Genomic DNA, 24,963 nt, shown 5'->3' with positions numbered 1-24,963 from the left:
GATAAATTTACAATTTTACCCTCGACTTTAAGCGTTAATAACTTGTGACAGTCCGTCCCTAATTTTAAGAATTTTTAAAGTTTTAATAAAGGATTTTATAAAAATGTCCGTTGAGGTACGCACATTATTCGAGGTTAATCGTTGTGTCGTGCCATCTAAGATTTGTTTTCTTGACATATCCTCGTAGTACTCGTCACTACGAAAGCGTGGGCGCAGACGGTTCGTGATTTGGAGTTATAACGAATAAGATTTTAAAGTTTGAAGTTTGGGCATTTTATAAATTTTATTATTAAAATTTGGATGGCCCAGATGAAAGGAATTTGAAATGGATGGTTGGGATGAGAGAAAGAAAGTTTTGTATGTGTGCGTGCGTGAGAGGAAAAAAGAAAACAGAGAGAAAGAGAGATTGGGCAAAGCTGCCCAATCGGAGAAGAAGAAGGAGAGGCCGAATGGGGAGAGGAGAGAGGAAGCTGACTGGCCAACCAGAGGAAGGAAAGGAGGAAAGGAGAGAGGGCGAGAAGCGGAGGAGAGAAGGAAGAAACGGGTTTTCCCCAACCCGTGTACCCGCGCGACCCGCCGATGTTCTTCACCCATTTCCGTCGCAATTTCGTCATTTTTCCGGTGAGTTACATCAATCCATCACTTGGAAACCTTCTATGATCTTCCCTCTTCCTATTACACCCCAAAAATCAAGGAGTTTGGCCTTGAAATTTGATTAAAACCGTGAGGGGTGTGCGGTAGCTTAGTGTGAAATTTCTTCAAAACTTGAAACGTTTTCTTTCAATTTCTAACACCCATAGCATCCCCTTAGGACATGCAACAAAGCCCAAGCATTGAATTGGACGGTGGAGTTGATTTGAAGGTCGAATTGAAAACACCCAATTCTAGGGTTCTTCACGGTTTTGGTGAAATTGAAGTGCTTCCAAGCCAAATTGGCCTTGACTTCAGGTATAAAGTTTACTCTACTCATTGAGATCTTCAATTCTGTATTTTTTGAGAATTTTTGGAAATAGTTGGATTTTTCCGGCGAGCCGGGGCGGCCAACCGCCACCCGCGGCGGCCCGTGCGGCGGCCCGTGGCCAATGGCCCGCCAATGTCATTCTTAGCATGTTTTTAAGGTTATAGGTTCAGTTTTGATAATTGATGGACGTAAATTGAGTAATTGAACCTAAGTTCGTCTCGATTTGTGGTTAGGTGAAAATGTGAATTGACGATCCGACCGTTGGATCGTCACCAAACTTTGATACATTGTAATACGTAATATTTGAGGATTATAGGAACTTACGGATCGGGAATCCGATTTACGGATCTTCCGGAATTGGAGTTGTAAGTTCACAAAATAGAATGTTAACCGTCACTTGGTTTTGGAAATTGACGGAGATCCGACCATTGGATGGTAATGAAATTTTAGGATGATGTTCTAGAGGTATATTTTGGACCTCTGGAAGTTATGGATTTGAAATCTGAGTTGCAGATCTTCCGGATCGAACTACGTAGTGACGGGTTTTATATAAGTTATATATTCTATCGATATGATTTCTGAGGTTGGATTTGATTATTGTTCTAAACGGAGATCGTCATGACGCCTTGATGTGTGGTGCTAGGGAGTTGTAGGGCGAACTCCAGGTGAGTGTGCAGTATTTTCTGTTTATACCTATATGCTATTGAAATTCCCAGAAATTGAGTTTTAATGAAAGTATGTTTCTAAAATGTCATGCATGCATGATATGAATGATATGAATGATATGAGTTATATGAATTGATAATTGATGCATATATATATATATATATATGTGAATTAGTGATGTGGACGCACAGGTGAGTATCATGTGAGTTTTATGTTATTCATGTGAATCATTGATGATGTGTATTATGTTGATAGCTCATAACCTGCAATCATGGTGTTAGTGCTTATATTATTCACCCGCACCGCACGCTCACCTTAGATCCAAGTAGGTGCATGTCGTACAGACCATGAGAGGGTTCCGACATACTAGTCGTACAGACCATTACAGGTGGTTTCGACTACTAGGTGACTTTAGATTATGTGCACATATGATTGATGAGAGAAGCACTAGAGCGTATTATTACACCATTCATGTCGTATAGACTACTTCAGGTAGTTCCGACTTACATGCAGTGTAATGCCGTACAGGTCACCGAGGTGACTCCGGTTGGATTGGATGTTGAGCTATAGAATTAACCGTACAGGACCAACTGCAGGGTCTCCGGTTAATTCATTATTTCACCTGTTACATTGATGCATCATTCATTCTGTTTTTGAAATTATAACATGGCATACTTTCTGGTTTTTGAGAAAAATTGATGATTTGAGATTTATGAAAAGTATTATGCTATTATGCTATTTTCTGGGAAAGTATACAGGTTTTACAGCGATGGGTTAGAAATGTTTTAAATGATAAGTTTTCGAAAAACTTTGTTTTACTGACCCACTTAATTTTGTTTTGTGCCCCTCCAGGTTCTAATTAGCAGAGGTTTGGTGGCCACGAGGAATCCAGCGGTGTTCTGACAGAATTCACAAAAGTATGACTCACCATCGAGTGTTTCATCTTGGTAATTGTATTTTTTTAAAAGCTTCCGAATTGTGTAAATGGTTACGTCACACTCACGTGACGGCCAGCATGCCCTCCTTCGGGACGGAGTGTGTCATAACTTCTTCGTTATATCTCCAAATTGTGTTCCGTTTGCGCCTACGCGTTCGTGAGATCGAGCTTTATTCAAAAACATAAATTTTGACCTTGAAAGATCTACATATTTTCAATAATTAATATCCAAATTTTAAACCTCGTAAATAGTTTAATTTAAAACTAAAATTCTATGAATTAATATTAATTCCCAATTCTTTTTACATATTCATAATTATGAATACCGAATTCCTATATTTACATTTTTCAGGGTATTACATTCATCCCCTGTTAAAATAAATCTCGTTCTCGAGATTTCAACTGTTGAATTACGAAAAGAATTTAAAACCATTTCCTTTAATGATGAATAAAATTGTAATCTCAGTCCACAATTCTATTCAAGCTCCAAAAATAAATAATTTAATGAAGCAATCATCTGTACTCAGATTTCCTAACACCCTCAGTGGTAGAAATAAGTATCGGAAAATTCAAACCATACTCATTTGCATAGATAATATCCAACATTAGGCCATAGTTCTCATTGACTAAATAAATACCAAAACTAACAAGCCACACACATTGGCAAAATACATATAAGAAATTCCAACTAAAATCCTTAGATCTTCTAATCATTATCATTGTATAAAAATTTTGAAATTTAAAACAAATTCGAAATTTCCGTTTATATTAGACGAATTCAAATCTCATCCTATAGTTTTCTTCAAATACACCAATTGCCCAAACGGACATACATGCTTAATCTTATCACAACTTTAAGCTTCCAAGGATCCAATTAAACACATACACCAACCAAAATACAATAAGCCTTCACGATGCATATCGAATTCAATGAGACAACCAGTTTGGCTTTGGTAAATGACTTTGTTTTGCTCACTAAGTGAAGGGAACCGTCTTCCATATTCCAATGCAAAGTCAGAACAAATATAACTTGCTCAAAAAAATTTAAGAACCACATCAGTGGCAAGTGTGATATGTAGACTTTCAACGTTTGTACAACTATCAATTACTGATTGAGCTATTTGGTTTCAATCTCTAAAATCAACTTTTCTTAATAGGTTTTAAATGAAGAATCTCCATGCTCCTTCCACCATTCCATCTATAGTGGACAATCAAATAGCAAAAATTTTAACCAAAATCATTGGAATTTCAAACATAATTACTCACCATTAAATTAAATTAAAGGTCTACAATTTTGTTACCACGGAATGAAACTCTCCACTCATCTAGAAAACGTTTATATTAAATGAACTCAGGATCTCATTTCATATTTTCATTCATGTTCATCCATTACTACAACATATAGTCTTATTTCCATTCGGTAAATTGTCATGACTTAATGAATACCAAATTTCCAACCACAATTATTATTTGCCAAAAATTTTAATTTTCTAGCCACACTTATCATTGTCAACACAAGGATTCCACCACCATTTTCTTTTATCTCCAACAGTGACTAGTAGGCTGGAAAAGATTGTAATATACCTGGCCAATACACATCACACTTTCTTTTCCTTTTCTTCTTTTCTTTCTCTTTTTTTCTTCTTTTTTCTTCTCATATCCACGGGCCTTTTTGCCCAATTCACACATCCACGGGTCATTGTGCCCAATTCACATCCATGGGTCATTGTGCCCGATTCAATTCACATTCACGGGTCATTGTGCCCGATACACATCCACTGGCCCATTGTGCCCAATTCAATTCACATTCACGGGTCATTGCGCCCGATACACATCCACTGGGTCATTGTGCCCATAACAATATTTCTCACTGGCACATGTATAATACAATTCTCCCATCTACTTGTCACCATTCCACCATCATTTTAACACTCAATTCCATTCAAGGCATCATAATTTACAACATATGCATTTCACATAATTTCCGTCATACTCATAGAACTTATGAAATAATGCAATATCAATACAATTCATAATTCACACTCACAACTCAATAATGTCTCATAATACATAACATAATGTCAATCCAATTCATTTCACTTCATAACGTAAATCACAATTCCCATTAACGAAACTTCCATATTGACCAAGGAAATTGCACCACAATCATAATACGTTTTATATATGTATTTCACATATAAAACATGTATGCCACCTTTTTCCTAAAAATATGAATTAATGCAACCCCAATGCATGTCATAATTCACACCAACAAGACTCAAGAATAGTGCATCTCATATAGTAGGATCATTTTCTCTAATACCATTTGTAACGCCCTGTCCCGAATAAATTCTTTAATTTGGGAAATAATGTTATTATTTTTTTATAGGCCCAACCTAAAAATCATGTTTAGTTGATTACCATTAATTGTTTATTTTCTACTATATTCAATTCACTAATCCTTACATTAAATTCAAAACCGACTAAAAAAAACATAAGGTAAAACTCAAATTATTTACTAAATTCCTTCATTTAATTCTATGTCTTGTTTCCGATCTTGATTCATAATTAAAAAAAAAATTAACACCAAACGTACAAATTTATTCTCATCTTGTCTCTATTTCCTTTTATAACACACTTCTCATTCTAAGAATTATTTCTCGAGTCATTTAAGGCTGCATCTAACACTGTTAGACTGCCTACGTACCCTGGAGTGGGATCAAGCCTTTCGTAGTTCACATATTCCAAAATTAAACAAAATCTGAATATATTCAGTTAATCCAACATATACCAAAATCGTATTAATATTCAAACCAAAACAATTTGATCTCAAAAACATAATTAGAATAACGAAATTTGCATAAAGAATAATTGTCGACTCCCTGGCCGTGCGCCACCGCACCCGCCGCCGTGGGTGCGGTCGGCCACCCTAACTCGCCGAAAAATTCAATTATTTCTAAAAATTCTAAAAAATTATAGAATGGAAGATCTCAAAGAGTCGAGAAAACTTTATACCTGTGACCAAGTCCAATTTGGTCTAAAAAGGCTCCAATTTGGCCCAAACCCGCCGGAACCCTAGAAATTTGGGTGTCTTTGACTCGACTCCATAGCAGCTCCGACGCCCCAAACCTTGTTTGGGCTTTATTCCTGGGTTCTCAAGAAACATGTTGGTGGTGGTAATTGGAAGAGTTTGTTTCAGATTTGGTGGATCGCCACCTATGAACTCACACACCCACCGGTGGGGTTTTGCACAGTTTCAGGGCCAATATCTATCTAATTTATGATAGAATCAATCAAGAGGAGGTCATGGAGCCTTTTTAAGATGGTTTGGTAACATAATTCGTCGGAAAAACCGACGAAAAGCCACCGGAGGAGGTGGAGAAAGTCGGGTCGGGTCGATGGAGTTAAACCGGGTCGAAGGATCTGGTGCACTTCCTTCCTCTCCTTTCCCCTCCTTTCTCTCTTCTCTCACTGGTCACTCTCTCATTTCCCCCTTTCCTGATTGGGCTCCTCTCTCCCTCCTTTCTCTCATTTATCTTCCATCTCCACCGCCTAACTTTTCTTACTTTTAATCTGGGCCACACACGTGGCCTTCCAGATTTGGCTCCAAAAATCTAGAGCATTCTATAAATGATAAATTTACAATTTTACCCTCGACTTTAAGCATTAATAACTTCTTCGTTATATCTCCAAATTGCGTTCCGTTTGCGCCTACGCGTTCGTGAGATCGAGCTTTATTCAAAAACATAAATTTTGACCTTGAAAGGTCTACATATTTTCAATAATTAATATCCAAACTTTAAACCTCGTAACTAGTTTAATTTAAAACTAAAATTTTATGAATTAATATAAATTCCCAATTCTTTTTACATATTCAAATTATGAATACCCAATTTCTATATTTACATTTTTCAGGGTATTACATGATTGTTATGTTGAATTTTAATGAAGTAAGAGGTGCTTGTGTACAGGGTTCAAAAGTGCACCATGTTTTTTACTTGGAGCAATGTGCACCTTACGTACCAAATGATTTGTATTTTTTAAATTAACATAAATTTAAAAGACCTACTGTCACATCCCCGCCCGGGCCCTCACCACATCCCGGGCTTGACTCCGCTGTAGCATGATATTGTCCGCTTTGGGCCCCGACCACACCCTCACGATTTTGTTTCTGGGAACTCACACGAGAACTTCCTAGTGGGTCACCCATCATGGGATTGCTCTAGCGCGAACTTGCTTAACTTCAGAGTTCTGACAGAACCCGAAACCACTGAGCTCCCAAAAAGCCTCGTGTTAAAGAATGTGGGCATGTACATATAAGGCATAAATGATCCACTCCCCTGGGTGATGTGGGATGTTACAATAATTAATTGTCACATCCGGCCCGAGCCTCCACCACATCCCGGGCTCGACTCCGCCGTAGCACGACATTGTCCGCTTTGGGCCCCGACCACGCCCTCACGGTTTTGTTTCTGGGAACTCACACGAGAACTTCCCAGTGGGTCACCCATCCTAGGATTGCTTTCACACGAACTCGCTTAACTTCAGAGTTCCGATGGAATCCGAAGCCAGTGAGCTCCCAAAAGGCCTCGCGCTAGGTAGAGATGAGAATATACATATAAGGCTTACATGATCTTCACTCTTGGGCGATGTGGGATCTTACAATCTACCCTTCTTAGGGGCCCGATGTCCTCGTCGGCACACTTCTGACCAGGGATTGGCTCTGATACCAAATTTTCACATCCCAGCCCGGGCCCTCACCACATCACAGGCTCGACTCCGCCGTAGCATGATATTGTCCGCTTTGGGTCCCGACCATGCCCTCACAGTTTTGTTTCTAGGAACTCACACGAGAACTTCCCAGTGGGTCACCCATTATGGAAACTTCGGAGTTCCGACGGAACCCCCTCATGCTAAAGGAGGTGGGCATGTGCATATAAGGCATAGAGGATTCACTCCCCTAGTGATGTGGGATGTTACAATAATTAATTGTCACATACGGCCCGGGCCCCCACCACATATCGGGCTCGGCTCCACCGTAACACGATATTGTCCGCTTTGGGCCCCAACGACGCTCTCATGGTTTTGTTTTTTGGAACTCACACGAGAACTTCCCAGTGGGTCACCCATCCTGGGATTGCTCTCACACGAACTCACTTAACTTCAGAGTTTCGATGGAATTCGAAGCCAGTGAGATCCCAAAAGGCCTCGTGCTAGGTAAAGATGAGAATATACATATAGGGCTGACAGGATCCTCACTCCTGGGCGATATGAGATCTTACACCTACCAAATAAGACATGGTTAAAACTCACATGATATAACATTGCATCAGTCGGGTATGTACCAATAATAAAATATTATGTACCAAAACTCTGGTACGTTCTAAATTAATCTTATTCATGAACCTGTTGACCCTAAAAACTACCAAGCCTACGTGGTGCGCAGGCCGAGTAATATATGAGCTAACTACGTCATTTGGTTGAATGCAGGGCGTGCCAAATCGTCGGCCGAGCTCGGCCGAGGGGTAAAATATGTTGATGTTGTGTTGGGTGGCGGCTAACTTCTATGTCTTGCGATTGCGGCCGAAAAGGAACATGTCTCGGCCCCCTGGGTTCTCAAACCTGAAGACAAGGTTACTATTCTTACGAAGTTTACAAATCGTCGTCATCGGATTCAGTCACTGTGATGGTATTCGTCAGAGTAAACTCACGCTGAATCGACACCAAAGTGTAAGGGCACAAATACTCAAAGCGGATATAAGTTTTAACAGTAAACGTCGTTCAATCATCGAAATGTCGAACTCTAAATCCCACTTAAGAGTATCCAATCATAAAATAATTCGGCGTGCTATGTGCCAAGCTCAATAAACTGTAACACCTCACTTCGCCGAGAAGGCTGATGAGGTGACCTCAACCAACAAAGATTCGGAAATCTTTCTCGACCAAGACTTGGATAGATAACCAATCGCCCTCGACGCAGTGCTATCTATGCCCACTGAAGATGCTACGAGATCGGCTGATTCTACGGCGACAATGTTATTTATGCCAACTGAAGATATCACCAATTGCATTCACAGTGCTGTTTATGCCAACTGAAGATGTGTCGGAGAAAAAGAAAATAAAAAATCTCAAGGTTATTGAGAGAATTTGCGCATGGCAGTTGTGTGTTGAATTGGATGAGCTTTTTCCGTTGTCATTGCATCTGTATTTATAGTGACTGTATGCTTGCTAGGCACGGCTAGATAATTGTGTAGAGTCTGATTGCAACTCTAACTAGCTGAAATAAATCTGATCCGTGGCCTTTAGATTTCGCAACTTCTAAAATAAAGCTTATCTAGGCTTTGTCATACCACATCAGAAACCTAGCCCATCTAGGCTTCTGATCTAATTAAAAAACCTCTAGTAGAAAACTTTATCACCATGCAAAAACCTAGTCTACCTAGGTTTCTTGTATCATCATTACCACCTAGGCTTATCACATCTCCACCAAAAGCTTAGCCTTCCTAGACTCCTTGTCTTATCCATCACCCAAGGTCATCATCATGTATCATGATCCTACCTAAATAAATTTTAAAATCCATTTTGAACTGTACTTCACACCCACATCCGGATATCAACTTGAACTGTGCTGACATGTTTCCAGTTGGAAATACATCTCATCCTTCATAATAAACTATTATTAAAAGATAATTATGATAAAACATCATAACATTATCCTTTAATAATAACAAAATGAATTACCTCTATTTCTCATTCGACGGTGTGAAGCTATGCTCACTCAACGGCCTCGATTACGCGGGCCGAAGGTGTAAATTCAGGTACAAACATAACCATACAATCATTATGTGTCAAATTAACATGAATTAATGTACCAGTTAGTTGGTAGTTTAATACCAAATGATCATTACTTGTCGAGATAACATACAAAGACATACCAAATAATTGGTACTTTTCAAACACACACTGTACAATGTTTAATCAGATGGGTACGTTTCAAAAATAAAAATTTTAAATACCAAATGTCTGGTACCTTCTAAATCAATATTATTTAACGAACCAAATGATCAATATGTATCAACATAACATTAATTAATGTACCAATTAGTTGGGAGTTTAATACCAAATAATCATTACTTGTTGAACTAACATACAGATATGCCAAACAATAGGTACGTCTCAAACGCACATTGTATAACGTTTCATCAGAAGGATATATTTCAAAAATAAAACCTTTACGTACCAAACGTCTGGTACATTTTAATTTCATATTATTTTTTAACTCAACAATCAATATGTGTCAACATAAGATTCACTAAAGTACCAAACTCCTGGTATGTTACAAATTTATTATGAAAAAAAGGCGTTTAAAACTTATAGTACTTTAGTTCAGAAAAAACAGTTCATTCATGATTTGTAGTTGATTGTAGGGGTGTTGAGTTCAGAAGTTTATCGTTGTCGACCATCTTAATAGCCTAGGTGAACAATAGTGAATTCTAATTTTAGAAAATTGTTTTCCAAATCGACAAATTAAATGAGGAACTAGTGTACTATTGTGATTCAAATCTTTAAATTTACAAGATTAATATCTTTAAATTCAAATTCTTATTATCTTGAACAATCAGTATTGTTCTTAAATTAAAACTCTGAGACATCAGTTAGCAAGAATTTAGGAACCTCCTCTCTTTTGGTGCGAAGAAACTGGATACCGAAATCAGATTTGTTAAAAGCTACGGCAGGTCATGTAATTTAGGGACATCAAAATGGGTAAATTAAGATACACATGGCACAAAAATTGTAAAAGAATGGTTAACCAAATTGTTAAACCAAACATATGTTTAGTCTAAGAAGCTTAAAAACGAGGGGGCTATATCAAAACATCCCTTTTTAGAAATATGCCTTTTTGATATAGTTCAATCATTGGGTACGTTTTAATTCGGAGTTGGTACATTTTTATTTGATGTTGGCAGTGATAGATCTAGGAAATATTATTCAGAGGGTCATATGTAAAAATTCACAAACATTTCTTGGACATATAATAACTTAAAAAAAAAAATTGTAGTTCCATCATTTATAATTTTATAAAACAAATAACAATATAAGTTACAATTGTCCACGATGTAGCGTTTTCATATTTTGAAAACACTGCATTATATCTCCATTAATTATCAATGAAAGAAAAAACATTGATATCTATATAAACTATTATGTTATCACTCAACCATTTTCCTTTCGGTTACGCAGAACTTTTCGCAATATTCATAGCGGAAAAGACTCTCCACTCTATGCTATCACTCAACCATTGATCTTCCTTTCGGTTACGCAGAACTTTTCATAATATTCATAGCAGAAAAGGATCTCCACTGAAGTAGTAGCAACCGATAGAATTAAAGTTAATATAATTGGCAAATACACATGATTATATACTATGTTCCTTCCATCTCCACCATTTTTTGGGAAGACTACCAATTCTTTTCATTTGAGAAAATTCACTACTCGAACACATATCAAGAATATAATGCTCAAGTTGATATTTTTTTTTAGGGAAACTTTGGATGCGGTCCCTAGTTATGAATAATCTTTGACTGAAACTTTATTGGTTTTCAATTTTTGATCCAAGTCCCTAAAATTAATTGATAATTTATTTCTATGTACGTTACTATATTTTTTAAATTAAAAATTAAAATTTATAGTTGTTTATAGTAATGAGATTTTAAATAAAAAACATAATTTGTGGGATTAAAAATATTAAAATATAAATATACTATTGTGTGTGTGTGTGTGTAAACATGGGTACATTCATAAAAAATAACCAAAAAATTATTGTATCAAAACATGGGTACATTCTTCAAAATGGGTACATTTAGCAAAAATAAAAATGGATACAAATAAATAAAAAAATATGGGTACAATACAAATAAAACTTTAAAAAATATGGGCACAAAAAGAAATTAATATATGGGTACAAATTAAAATTGAAAGGAAAATTGGTACAAATTAAAAAAGGGTTGCAAATTAAAAATGGGTACAAACTAAAAATAAAAATATATGATAAAAAATTTAGCCATAAATATAAATATACTAATTGTAACATTTTTAATATTAAATGAATATATTTAGAAATAAAAAATATTTTATTATTGAAATAATTAATGATATTATTAATACAAAGGACCTTGATCAAAAATTGAAAAGTAATAAGGTTTTAATCAATAGAGTAGTAAAAATAAGGATGAAAACCTAATTACTCTTTTTTTTTAATATCTAAGCTACCTATTAATAGAAGTCTGTTTGTCAACCAAAAGTCTATGAAATTACTGTTCTAACCCTATCATCAAAGCTAAACAAAATTAAAAGACATGGCAATTTAGTAATTACATATCACTTAAATTTTCAGTTTTTACACGAACCTCACAACCAGGTAAACATAACACATCCTATTTAAAAAGTAAATAATAAATAAAAAGGCTTATTATATTAACACCCCACAAATTGTTGAATAAACCTCATATACTTAATAAACCATACATTTTCTTTTTCACTTAAAAATTATCTTAATACGCTTCACGTACTTTCCCTCCACACCCCGCATTCTCAATATACACCTTATATTTTGTACATACACCCCATATTTTCTATACACCTCACATTTCTCAAATCTTGTAACACTCATTTTTAATTTTCAGGGACTGAATCTAATCATTTGAACATTTAGTTAGCCGAAAGATTTCAAATCATTTGAAAGTGGCATGAGAGAGTATGCTTGTCTTTAATGATGCCCGTCTGTCATCCCTCTGTCTTTGCTAACAGTTTCTTTTTTGCTTTAAGATAGTACCAAAGATCTAGGAAGCTAGGGTTGCAGTAACCTTAGTTTAAATAGTCTATTAGGAGACCTCGTACTCAGTCTATTACTAATTTCATGCTAGAACCCATATTATAAAAGCTTAAATAACGCAGCAAACGTAAGATTAAATAATTATCGATGTCGTCGAAATCACTAAAATAATGAAAAATATGAAGTCTTACCTCTTGTGAAGCTTCCGAAACATCGATTTCGTGTTCCATTCATCAAAAGCAATTTTTCTCAATTAACATGTTTGTAGTTTCATTGGGTACAGTTTTATTCAACAATAGATGATGGAAGAGTTTTGATAGTTGAGAAGATAAATAATACGCTACAAGTGATTTGGGGTGTATTTAGAAATTGTTTTTTTTTAAATCTTAATAAGGTCAAAACTGTCATTGCATAATACGGTAAATAAGTTATTTAATATTAAATTTATATGTCGGGTGCATTCAATATTTTATTGGGTACTAATATAAAAAGTCATAAAAATGGAGGAGGTTTTTTCTTCCACGTCTCCCACTTTAAAACCACCCCCCTACCCTCTTCTTCAAAGTTCCACGCCCAATTTTTTTTTTTTTTTGAAATATATATATATATATATATATATATATTTTTAAAGTGATATAAATATTTTTATAACAAAAAACAGCCAAATTTAATTACACACGTATAACATGTGCACACATGACTAGTTGCTTATTAACTTAACCGTTGCATAGTCTTTGACCGATGTTCCACCGGCCCAAGGTTAATCGTGGGTGTTTTCTCTTTACAAGAAGTCGGATTTCTTCCATCCACAGAAGTGCGCAAATTTGGTTTTAACAAATAAATTGATTTCAGACAACTAATTATGACAATTGAATGAAAAAAAAATTAATTACCTTGAAAAAATACAAATTTTTATTTTTAAAATAAAAAAAGCTGAGATAAAAACCTATTAATAATAATAGGTTAAGGGTACAAACTCAAAAGGACTTTGATAGAAAGTTGAAAAACTAGTATACTTTCAATCAAAGAATATTAATGACTAGAGGCTACATTCAAAATAGACGATGATTATTCCCCCGCCGCAATTTATTGCACTTTTTACACTTTCTTGCTGACCCAAAAAACACAATTTCCTACCAATAAAAAAAATTTAAAAGACATTTTTTTTTCGAGATATTTTAATACAGACACCTAAGTTTTGAATTCGTTACACAAAACATCTATGCCTTTTAAGTTTTTGATTGAAAATTTCTTTTACTAATCAACATCCAATAGCTTTTTTGTTGATTCATAATTATCTCTACTAATTAATGAAACCCTCTTTGTCAACCAAAAGAGGGTGAACGGACAATTTAGTCTTTTATCACACAAAAAAATGATGGACAATAATGTAATTTCATAAGTCCATATTTTACTGTTTTTATTGAAATCTCACCTACATGTGATGTTAAAATATCTCCAAAATTAAAATAAAAAAATAAAAAAACAAAAACAAAACCTCCCACTCCCCCCACGTTCTATCTCTCTCTCCCTCTCTCCTTCTCATTTTCTAAAAAAATATGTTCATACATACAAAATGTGTAGGCAAATACTAATACTATTTATAGTAATTGGATTTATCTCCAATTCAATTAAAAGTTGTTTCAGACTTATCTTCCAGAGCATTTTCTTTGAATCAAACATATTTTTAAACTATTCCAAAATGATGAAATATGCAGTTTTGATATAGTTCAATCATTGGGTACGTTTTAATTTAGAGTTGGTACGTTTTTATTTGATGTTGGCAGTGGCAGATATAAGATAAATATTATTCAGAGGATCACATGTAAAATTTCACAAACGTTTCTTAGACATATAATAACCTTAAAAAAACCGTAGTTCCATCATTCATAATTTTATAAAACAAATAACAATACAAGTTACAATTGTCCACTACATAACATTTTCATATTTTGAAAACACTTGCATTATATCTCCATTATCAATGAAAGAAAAAACATTGATGTATGTATAAACTATTATGTTATCACCAACCATTGATATTCCTTTTGATTACGCAATGAACTTTTCACAATATTTATAGCGGAAAAGACTCTCCACTGAAGTAGTAGCAACCAATAGAATTAAAGTTAATGTAATTATCAAATACACATGATTGTATACTATGTTGCTTCCCTCTCCACCATTTTTTTTGGAAGGCTACCAATTCTTTTCAATAGAGAAAATTCACTACTTGAACGCATATCAAGAATATAATGCCTAAATTGATTTTTTTTAAATATAATAAGAACAGTTAGAGAATATATATAAAGGATAACTCCAAGTATTTGGGGTGTATTCAAACAATTGAAAAGTATGCGGGGTGTATTAAGAAAAATTTTAATTGAAAAAGCAAATGTGAGATTTATTAAGTATGCGGAATGTATTCAACAATGTGTGAGATATTAATATAATAAGCCATAAAATATTGAAATTGAAATGTAATTAAACTCAATTAAACTGAAATGGCTCAAGTCGGAGCATCTTAGGCCATCTTCAACTGAAGGGTCCAGAAGGACAGAGGGTTGAAAATAGCCTGAAAACTATCTTCAATCGAGGGTCAGGCCAAAGGGCTCGTGGGGGCCCTACTGGACAAAAAAGGACCAACTAATTGGTCATCTTCAGCCAGCTAGAATTATTATTTTATTTTTTTGTTCTTTTCCATTTGCCCAGCCCACTTTAGGGCTTAGGGCTTAAGTTTTTTTTTTTGTCCCAGCCCATTTTTTTTTTAATTTCTAATTTTTTTCCTACATCATTTCTCACATATTTTCACCATTTCATACTATCTTACATCATTTTATTTCAATTCTTCACATTCCATATTATAGCCTTTTGACCATCGATTAGAGACGGTTTTTGTGACAGGGCTAAAACTAGCCCTATAATCCTTTGACCCTCGGTTGGAAATGATAATAAATATATCCCTGCATTATTTCTTAAAATATTAATTTCTTGAAGGATTAAAGGGCTTACGAGCCATTTGACCAACTTTCAATTGAAGGTGGCCTTAATAAAAAAACTTAAAAGCTTAATAAAAAACTTAAAAGCTTAATAAAAAACTAAAAAAAAGCATAAATGTTCAGTTAAAAACGTCTGGACGATGGCATCTAATTCTAATTTCCACTTTTTATTTTATTTTATAAAATAATAAATGAAATTACGTCTCCGTTAAAACGGCCAAAAATCCTCCGTCGGTCCCTCCCACATTGAGACCTGATTAGCGTTTCAAGCCCGACCCGCCAAATTCCTCTCTCCCAAACCCTACCGTACACTTCACCAGTCCTACCCAGGACTGCTGCCTCTGTACGAATCGGATCCGATCCGGTCCAAAATTGCGTTCCCGGCCCGAATAACCTCCCCCAGCTTCGCCGCCAACAATGGCGTCGAAGGCTTCGCCTTCAGCTTCCGCCAATAGATCGGAGCTTCACGAGGGCCCTCCGGTATAATCCTTCGGCTCTCCTGCTCGATCTCTTTCTCTCTGTAAATCAATGAAAACTCTGCTTAAATTATGCCATTAATGGAAGCTCTTGTATTGAGTTTAATCTGGTCAATGTGTGTGCCTTTACATATATATATATATATATATATATATATTTGTTTTTTATATTTATATACATTCAATATGCATTTAATATAAGTGCATATGTGTAGGAATTTTATCAATGTGGGTTGATTTGGAGAGATATGTAGCAGCATTGTTTATTTGGCTTCTGCTTCATTAGATTTTAAGTGCCAATTTCGATGATGCTATCTATGTTTCGGTTAATTTACCATGTGATTTCAACGAATGCCTTTCAACTTAGGAATGGTACTACAGCATTTGCAAAAATAGTTTCGCTGATCGACAGTTCTGGACGTAGTTTTATTTTTTCCTGCTTAGCTTGCATTTTAAAAAGTGATTGCAATAGAAAGATTGGATATAGCTTTTTGTGCTCAAATTGTTGATAGAGAGTGCTACCCGCTCTTTGAACCACTTTGTTCTGTGTTCATTCAACTCCAGCGTGACTTCTACCTGCTTATTTATTCTACTTTTTGTCTGGGTATTTTATAATTTAGGGTTATAAGTTGGATCACACTTAACATCTAGTTTGTGCAGATGACGAGATCGCAAGAAAACATGGATGTAACCCGGAAGGAGATTTCACTGCTCATAGAAAATCTAAAGAAGCAAGTTGTTTTTAACCGGGCTACTTCTATAAAGGTGCATCTTCATGGATCTTATAGCGATTATTGTATTGATACCCGAAAGTAATAGAACTACATCAGGTTTTTGTTCTCATAATACTAAGTATTTTCTCATTGCAGAAAAGAATGGAGGTAAACAAGCAGAAGTTGGCTGGTGTCACCAACGACATGTATAAATTGTCAACGGAAAGAGGAAGTAGTAGGTTAACTGATGCTAGTAGAAGTGTAGATCTATTGACAAAGAGGCAAAAAGATGCATTTGCCTTGCAAAATGGAATTGAATTAAGCAATGAGAGCAACGATAGCTCTCAAGAAGATGGTCATGGGTCCACGGCAGTTCTACTAGAATCTAATGTAGCAGTCAAGAGTTCTGTTCGTCCTATCAAGCTTCTGGAAGTTAAAAGACTACCCCCTTATACCACATGGATATTTTTGGACAGGTTTAGCCTACACATGGTCTATTCTTTTCATGACCCATATACTTCAACTTGAATATATTATTGTGTTGCATATCATTATCACATGCTCCATGGTCCTTGTTCACCTGTGTGAAGGGGAATATGTTTTACATTCTGGAACACCAAAAAGATTAAATTTATAAGTTGATTAATGAAATTTGAGGTCCTTCTACAGAACATCAGCTAGTTGCAAGTATATTGTATGGTTTAATCTATGTTCATGGAAAGAGATTGAAAAGAGATTGAAATGAGATTGAAATAGTACAAAGGGAATCAGTCTCATTCGTCATACTCTTTTTGTAGTTCCAAACTAATATTGTATGTACATTTTATTGAATAGCAGTGACTGGTTGAAATAGATTTAATATTCCGGACAAGAGAAAACATTTACTATTATGTCTTCAACCTTTTGCTATAAGCAAGATAAGATTTGTTGTATTTATTGGTCTCTTTTTTCTCTTATTCTCCCTTGTTTCCAATTAGATCATGCAATTTTTAGAGACCATTTCATCATTAACATCCATCGATTACTGCTTCAAATATATATCGTTTTTCACTTTACTCGTTTGACTTTTGTGTCATCTTGTATTGCACTATTAATTGGATCTGGTAACATGCAGTTACTGAGTTCTACTATTTGTTGGATGTGGCCTCTTTTAGTTGATGGTTTACATTGTTGTTCAACAATGTGAAACTCATGTCATATAGACCTAGTTTGGGAGTGAGATGCTTAAAAAAAAAGCACTCATGAAAAAAAGCTGTAAGGGTTTTAGGTGTTTGGTAAACTGAAAAAAATGGCTTATTTTGGAAGCTGCTGTGAGAATAAGCTAAAATCAAAGGAAAAAGCTGAAGCTACTATTTGCAGCTTTGGAAAACTGGCTTTTTTTCAAAGCACACGGAGCTACAGTGCTCCTTTAATGAAAAGACCCACTATCAGACTGCTTTTTTTTCCAAAAGCACTTTTACAAAAAAGTTTACCAAACACTCTGCTGCTTTATTTCACAGCCGCTTATTCTCACAGCACAGCCGCTTATTCTCACAGCAGCTTTTTTTCAAAGCACAGCAATACCAAACCAGCCCATAATCCGTCTGTCTTTTTTTTTTCTTTCCGTTTCTATTCATTTGTGCCTATTTGTGATATCATTGTTTTTTTTTTTTTTTGATATGTGGTACAGAAACCAAAGAATGACAGAAGATCAGTCAGTGGTAGGTCGAAGAAGAATTTATTATGATCAAAATGGAGGTGAAGCGCTTATATGTAGTGATAGTGAGGAGGAAGCAGTTGATGAAGAAGAGGAAAAAAGGGTTTTTGTTGAATCTGAAGACTTTATACTTCGGTTGGTATAACCATGTTTACTAATGTGATAAACTATGATTTATTTCCTTTTGTGTGCAGGCCTAATATAGTGTAGGTATATATATAAGTTATCAACATCTAATCCTAGAATATTTTGTCTTAGCCAATAATACCACTTCAAGTGGCTTTCACTGACCTAATTTATGGTTATAGTCCTTAGCTTTAGCGGAAGAGTTAAATTTGTTTAGTGCCTGTCACTCTCTCTCTGGGATGGACACAGTTTTATAATAGCTCGGTCAATTTTGAACATACAACATTGTAAGGGAGAAGAAACCAAAGTCCATTTTGTACTGGGTACAGTTGAGTTAATTGAATTACTATTTTATTTCTTTTCATTATGCGGAAACTATATAAATGTGAACTGAACTGACCTTTATATTCAGTCCTCTATTGCAATAATATTAGTCCAAGACCTAGGTTATCATCTTGACATAATAATTTCAGTTTGATATATTTTCCTTAAACATATGTTGAATCTCAAATTTGAAATTGTATGTGCTTATATACCGTATGAAAAGTGAACTAATTGTTTTATGGACATTTCATTGAATTTACCAGCTCGGCTATAAAAGAAGTTGGCATCTCTGATCCAGTGCTGGAGTCATTAGCACAATATTTCTCTAGAAGTCCATCTGAAGTCAAGGTATGGAAGTTTCATTTTTCTATTTTTCAGGAATGCTTGCCATTCTGCCATGCTTGTTTCCAATTCATAACATGATAAAAACCAGTCAGCGTAAGCTTTGGTCCAGCCGTTTCCCATTTGCTTTGTGCTGGCTTTACAGAGATATGAAACTCCATCAAACGTCTTATACAGGCAAGATATGATACTCTCTTAAAGGAAGAGGAGGCTTCGGGGGGATGTAAGAATAGGGATACTGAAGACAGTTCACAAATTGGGAATTCTTTTCTTGATAAAGATCTGGATGCAGCTCTCGATTCATTTGACAACCTATTTTGTCGTCGCTGCCTAGTAAGTATTCTTTTTCTACTTTCACTTGCATGTTTGTTGGGTTATCTTTTCTAACTCCGTTCCGCGGTTGTTTCTTTTTGGCAGGTATTTGATTGCAGATTACATGGATGTTCACAGGATCTTGTCTTTCCTGTAAGTAATTTTTTAATAGCTGTCTGACCGTGACACCAGACTTTTATATCCTGTGCTGATAAAAGTTATTGTCAGATTGAGAAACAACCTCTTTGGAGACCCCCAGATGATGAAAAAGTATCATGCGGTCCGAATTGCTATAGATCAGTATGTGTCGTGCACATGATTACTGTGATGTGTAGCTGGGAATTGTGTAAAGAATTGGCAAAAAATGATTATGTGGTTTCAAATTGTCTCATTTTAGGTACTGAAGTCTGAAAGAATTGCTAGAGTGAGCAATGGTGATCCTGAAGAAAAAAATGCCACGTCATTGGATGGTGCTAGTGCTCAAATATCAACCAGAAAGAAATCTTCTAGAAAGAAGTCAAAGTCTGGCCAAAGTGAAAGTGCTTCATCAAATGCAAAAAACATCTCAGAAAGCAGTGATTCAGAGAATGGATCCAGGCAGGGTAGTGATAAAAATCATCAATCGCCCACAAAGACTAGGCTAGCTGGAAAAAGTGGAATTCGTAAGAGGAACAGCAAGAGAGTTGCAGAACGTGTTTTAGTTTGCATGCAGAAGAGGCAGAAGAAAATGGTGGTTTCTGATTCCGATTCCATTGTTAATGTTGGTCTTTGTTCAAGTGATCTGAAGTTTAGATCTAATTCATCCAAAGATAATGAAGACACTAGTTCTTCTTCACAAAAGAATCTGAAATCTTCTACCAGTGGAGGGTTTAGGAGGAAGGAATCACCTGCCAAGGGCAGTAATACAGTTGTTCTGGGTGAATCTCTTGATGGTGCATTGGATGAGATGATCGCTGATCCACCTGCCACAAGTAGTGATGACAATTTGAGGAGAGAAGAATGTGTTGATGAAAACATATATAAACAAGAATTAAGTGATGATAAAACATGGAAAACCATTGAGAAGGGCCTTTTTGAGAAAGGCAGAGAGATATTTGGCAGCAACAGGTCAGTGGATGTAATGTGTTTTCTTTAGTTGATTTATTTTCTGTTGTGTATGTAATTAGTTAATGGTACTGATGTTGGGTATTAGTTAGATACATGTAAACTTATCTGCACAAAGAGCAGCAACCCAGACACACAATACCACACCCTCCTCAAAATAAAATAAGTAAAGAAAAGAAAAGAGTTCACGAGTATGTCTTAATTTTTTGTTTTGATGTGGGTATGCCTTGACCTTGTAATGTTTAGCATCCTATAGTTTTGTAATCAATCTACCGTATCGTCTAGGGAAGTTCCTAAGGTGGATACAGAAAAATTTGGTTAAGAACATCCATTCTTGAAATATAAGGTGCAACTGTGCCAGTGGTAGAGAGTTTCCTTTTGATTTTAACTGCATCTTTATGTCTGGATAGCCCATTGGATTTATTAATTACTTAACGTACTTCTTCCTGTTTCCATCTTATAATGGGTTTCACATCTCTCATCGCAGCTGCTTAATAGCAAGGAACCTTTTAAATGGTATGAAAACGTGTTGGGAGGTGTTTCAGTATATGAATTTCTCAGAGAGTAAGATGTCCTGCCAAGCAGGTGATGCTGCAAACTCCCTTGTTGAAGGGTATTCCAAGGTTGACTTAAATGGATTTATAGTCCTTTTTTTTTTTATAGGCTTATCTACTTATGACAGAACCCTCTCTGCCCAAACAAGTGATTCTATTTTGTCTATGTTGAAACGAACTTTAGGGTAATAATGAAGCTAGAAGAAGATCAAAATTTTTACGTAGAAGGGGTAGAGTTCGTCGTTTGAAGTATACTTGGAAATCTGCTGCTTACCATTCAATCAGGAAACGAATTACTGAGAGAAAAGATCAGCCTTGCAGGCAGTATAATCCATGTACTTGCCAAACAGCTTGTGGAAAACAGTGTTCTTGTCTACAAAATGGGACTTGTTGTGAGAAGTACTGCGGGTGAGCTTTTCTTTTTCCTGATAATTATATTTCTGAAAAAGGACAGATAATGGCTTTTGTAAAATTTTCTCTTGCTCTACAGCTGACCTCATTGATTTGGCTTCATAGATTTAATTGTTTCTTTAGTTCATGTCCGTCGAATTTTGGCTTTTCCAATGATAATTCCAAACTTATCTGCCCAAACTTATTTGTCTAGGTGTCCAAAGACTTGCAAAAATAGATTTAGAGGCTGTCATTGTGCTAAAAGTCAATGCCGAAGCCGTCAGTGTCCTTGTTTTGCTGCAGACAGGGAATGCGATCCGGATGTTTGTAGGAATTGCTGGGTCAGGTGCGCTTATAACTTTTTGTTTGGTGAAAAATCTTTTCGTGTTACTTAGTGATGTGTTTGGAGCCTGGACTATGACGCATGGCATTATTGATGTGCTTCAGACAGCTCATGCCTCATTGTGATCGGATTTATAACTTTTAGTTTTGAGCACATTCAACTTTAACCGTATTTATTTGCAATGCTGAAATTAGTAACACAGTTAAATTTTCTATGCCTAATCTATGGCTCTGTATGTCTACACCATTTTCACATTTTTGAATCAGATAGGCATAATTAAGTGGTAGCAAATTCAATTAATCCCTTAAAGATTTTCCACCATTCCGGTGATTGTTGTGATCGGATTTATAACTTTTAGTTTTGAGCACGTTTAACTTTAACCGTATTTATTTGCAATGCTGAAATTAGTATCACAGTTAAATTTTCTATGCCTAATCTATGGTTCTGTATGTCTACACCATTTTCCACATTTTTGAATCAGATAGGCATAATTAAGTGGTAGCAAATTCAATTAATCCCTTAAAGATTTTCCACCATTCCGGTGATTGCGTGAACAATGCTCATTTTCTACTGTATGAATTCGTTTCTGAAATTTACAGTTTGATCAAATGGTTGAAATTTATCTAATAAGTCAGAATGGCGTGGCATTTTATGCTTTAAGTATGCGCAGGGTTTGGACAATATAACTTATCGTAGGCTTATGTATATGGAATATATAAAGGTAGGAGCAGTAGGTGCTGTGTGACTAAGAAATAAGTTCATACAAATGTGGGCTGCATTTTTTCTCTGTTAAACTTTCAACGTACGGACCTGTCAAATTTCATTTTTCAGTTGCGGTGACGGTACCCTTGGGGTTCCAAGCCAAAGAGGTGACAATTATGAGTGTAGAAATATGAAGCTTCTTCTGAAACAACAGCAAAGGGTAATCACACCTCTTTACTGTTTCATTTATTTTTCTTTCCTTGTATAGATCCATGGTCAAAATCTAGCGCATTATGTGAAAAATTTACTTCACGGGTTGTTGAAGTTGCGGAAGGAATACTCAAATGATTGAAGTCCTCTAGTAATGACTGCTTTTATCCTAATTTATCTTCAGGTCTTACTTGGAAGATCTGACATATCTGGCTGGGGTGCGTTCTTGAAGGTAGTGTTCCATTTTAATGATATCTTGTGTGTGCTTTTCCTTTTGCGCTGGCTTATTTTCCTTGCCACCCATCAGAATAGTGTCCCCAAGCACGAATACCTTGGTGAGTATACTGGGGAGTTGATCTCACATCGTGAAGCAGATAAGCGTGGAAAAATATATGACCGTGAAAATTCATCATTTCTCTTCAATCTGAACGATCAGGCATGTATATCAACACCTTTTGATTTGACGTCATATCTAACCTCCTATTGTTCAACAGCATGAATAAGCATTTGTCTTGTGCAGTTTGTCCTTGATGCTTATCGAAAGGGTGATAAATTGAAGTTTGCCAACCATTCTCCAGATCCAAATTGCTATGCGAAGGTACCTTTTTGACATATTTTTTCTTTCTTTTTTCCCGCTAAAAACATTTTGGATATGACCATAAACCCGTCCATGGCAGGTCATTATGGTTGCGGGAGATCACAGGGTGGGCATATTTGCCAAGGAACGAATTGCTGCAGGAGAGGAACTTTTCTATGATTACCGTTACGAGCCTGACAGAGCTCCTGCTTGGGCGCGGAAGCCTGAGGCATCCGGGTCAAAAAAGGACGATGGAGCTCCTTCAAGTGGTCGTGCGAAGAAGCTTGCTTAACCGGAAGATTAATTTGAATCAGTAGATTTACGATTCTTTCTTTGGCCATTCTTTTAGAGTTAGAGAAGATGCATCATTTTCATTGACCACAGATGTATTCTTGATCATTTTGTTGGAGAGAGAGGCCATTGCCTTCTCAAAACAGAAACATTGAATTACATTTTCCAGCAATTCATGTTTATTCCAAAAGCTAATTTTATTTAAATGGCATGATCTTATTATTTAAAACATAGATGTATATGTCACCGAATACATTGACTAGTAAGATGAAAAACTCGTTTGGAAATGCTTCTGCTAAATTATTAGTAGCACGATAAGAATTTACTATATAAAAAAGGCACTTAGAAGTGGAGGTATCAGGTGCTACTTTGGGAATTACAAAAAAATGCTTATATGTTTCGTTTGGGATTGTTAATATTGGTGACTAGGGGAGGGGAAAGTTTTAAATTCGGGATACATGGGTAGAAACTTAACACCTTATCTATTAGGATATTGGACCACACGCAAAGTGCTTCCATTATAATTGTGTTAGAATAAACTATGAAATAGAGAGATAAACAGAAGGTTGGGGAGAAATCAGAGTGTATATTTTCTCATTATATAGCTTATTTATAGGTTTAGAATTTACATAGAAAATGTCCTAACTCATTACATATTACATATGATCAAGGTAAACAGTCACTTAATAATATTTACAATACTTTCCCTTCGATATTCACCAATCAATGATAACTGCATCGATAAAATCTTGTATGAAAAACCGAGTGGATGAAACCTAAGCGAAGGAGAAAAATCGGGCATCACATTTATCAAACATTGGTATGGTGGTGGATGCCCATAATGTTGCCTTGCAAAAACCTTGCCAAAAAAAAATTCACTGATATAAAATCCTTACCAAAGGGAAAATAGCACAACACGCTTTTGTGGTATAACGTATTATCGAAGACTCTCCCTGACGAATAACTCCCTTCGATGATTAACTCCCCCTAAAGATAGTAAGCCTTTATTTGATTGTCGTCATGGTTGAGTTTAATATAGACGAACATTCATCTTCAATAATTGAACTTTTAATGTAACTTGTTCTTAGGAAGTATAGGAGTTTATCGGGAGTTGACAATAATATTTTGTATCCATGCAAAGAACAAATAAATACAAACAGAAAATTTAGGATTCGAAATAAACTATAAGCGTTTTAAACTCCATGGCAGATATAAGCCATAATAGGCTTTTCCAGAGTCATTCGAGAAATGGGGACTTTTTTATGGCGTCTTCGTAATAGTAATGAAAATAAGAGGAATTAAATTGAGAAGGAGTTGAAATGAGGAGAAGTCAAAATCGGATTCATGTTGAAGCTGTTTACTTAAATGTTCTAGAATCGGAATATAAATGACACTAATTCCATAAAGT

At 35.6% G+C, this 24,963-nt stretch overlaps 1 protein-coding gene and 1 long non-coding RNA gene across 4 annotated transcripts; both read left to right on the top strand.

The window, feature by feature from the left end:
- Nucleotides 1-394: 394 nt before the first annotated feature.
- Nucleotides 395-2,804, top strand: LOC126611618 (uncharacterized). 2 transcript variants are annotated; one of them, XR_007618913.1, is made up of 3 exons: nt 395-621; nt 812-948; nt 2,480-2,804. It is a non-coding gene; the product is annotated as an uncharacterized LOC126611618 (long non-coding RNA). The 2 variants fall into 2 exon arrangements; XR_007618912.1 differs by having other exon boundaries at nt 812-2,804.
- Nucleotides 2,805-15,615: 12,811 nt separating this feature from the next.
- Nucleotides 15,616-23,761, top strand: LOC126589324 (histone-lysine N-methyltransferase CLF-like). 2 transcript variants are annotated; one of them, XM_050254592.1, is made up of 17 exons: nt 15,618-15,875; nt 16,532-16,636; nt 16,741-17,060; nt 18,254-18,415; nt 18,994-19,078; nt 19,250-19,405; nt 19,490-19,537; nt 19,613-19,684; nt 19,782-20,491; nt 20,976-21,111; nt 21,227-21,450; nt 21,647-21,778; nt 22,607-22,697; nt 22,872-22,919; nt 22,995-23,123; nt 23,208-23,285; nt 23,365-23,761. In XM_050254592.1, the coding sequence occupies exons 1-17, from the start codon at nt 15,813-15,815 to the stop codon at nt 23,554-23,556; spliced, it is 2,751 nt and encodes a 916-aa protein (XP_050110549.1). In that variant the 5' UTR covers nt 15,618-15,812; the 3' UTR covers nt 23,557-23,761. The 2 variants fall into 2 exon arrangements, 1 of the variants encoding a protein (XP_050110549.1); XR_007611793.1 differs by lacking the exons at nt 22,607-22,697; nt 23,365-23,761 and having other exon boundaries at nt 15,616-15,875; nt 23,208-23,227.
- Nucleotides 23,762-24,963: the final 1,202 nt, after the last annotated feature.

This window comes from Malus sylvestris, chromosome 2, assembly GCF_916048215.2.
Source record: "Malus sylvestris chromosome 2, drMalSylv7.2, whole genome shotgun sequence".
NCBI classification, from domain to species: domain Eukaryota; kingdom Viridiplantae; phylum Streptophyta; class Magnoliopsida; order Rosales; family Rosaceae; genus Malus; species Malus sylvestris.
This window is presented reverse-complemented; position numbering and strand designations above follow the sequence as displayed.

Bases quoted from the DNA above. Each gene is read 5' to 3' on its own strand.
- LOC126589324 (XM_050254592.1), top strand. From the start codon at position 15,813: ATGGCGTCGAAGGCTTCGCCTTCAGCTTCCGCCAATAGATCGGAGCTT. The intron at 16,637-16,740 runs GTGCATCTTCAT...TTCTCATTGCAG, and splicing joins ACCGGGCTACTTCTATAAAG to AAAAGAATGGAGGTAAACAA. The intron at 20,492-20,975 runs GTCAGTGGATGT...CTCTCATCGCAG, and splicing joins GAGATATTTGGCAGCAACAG to CTGCTTAATAGCAAGGAACC.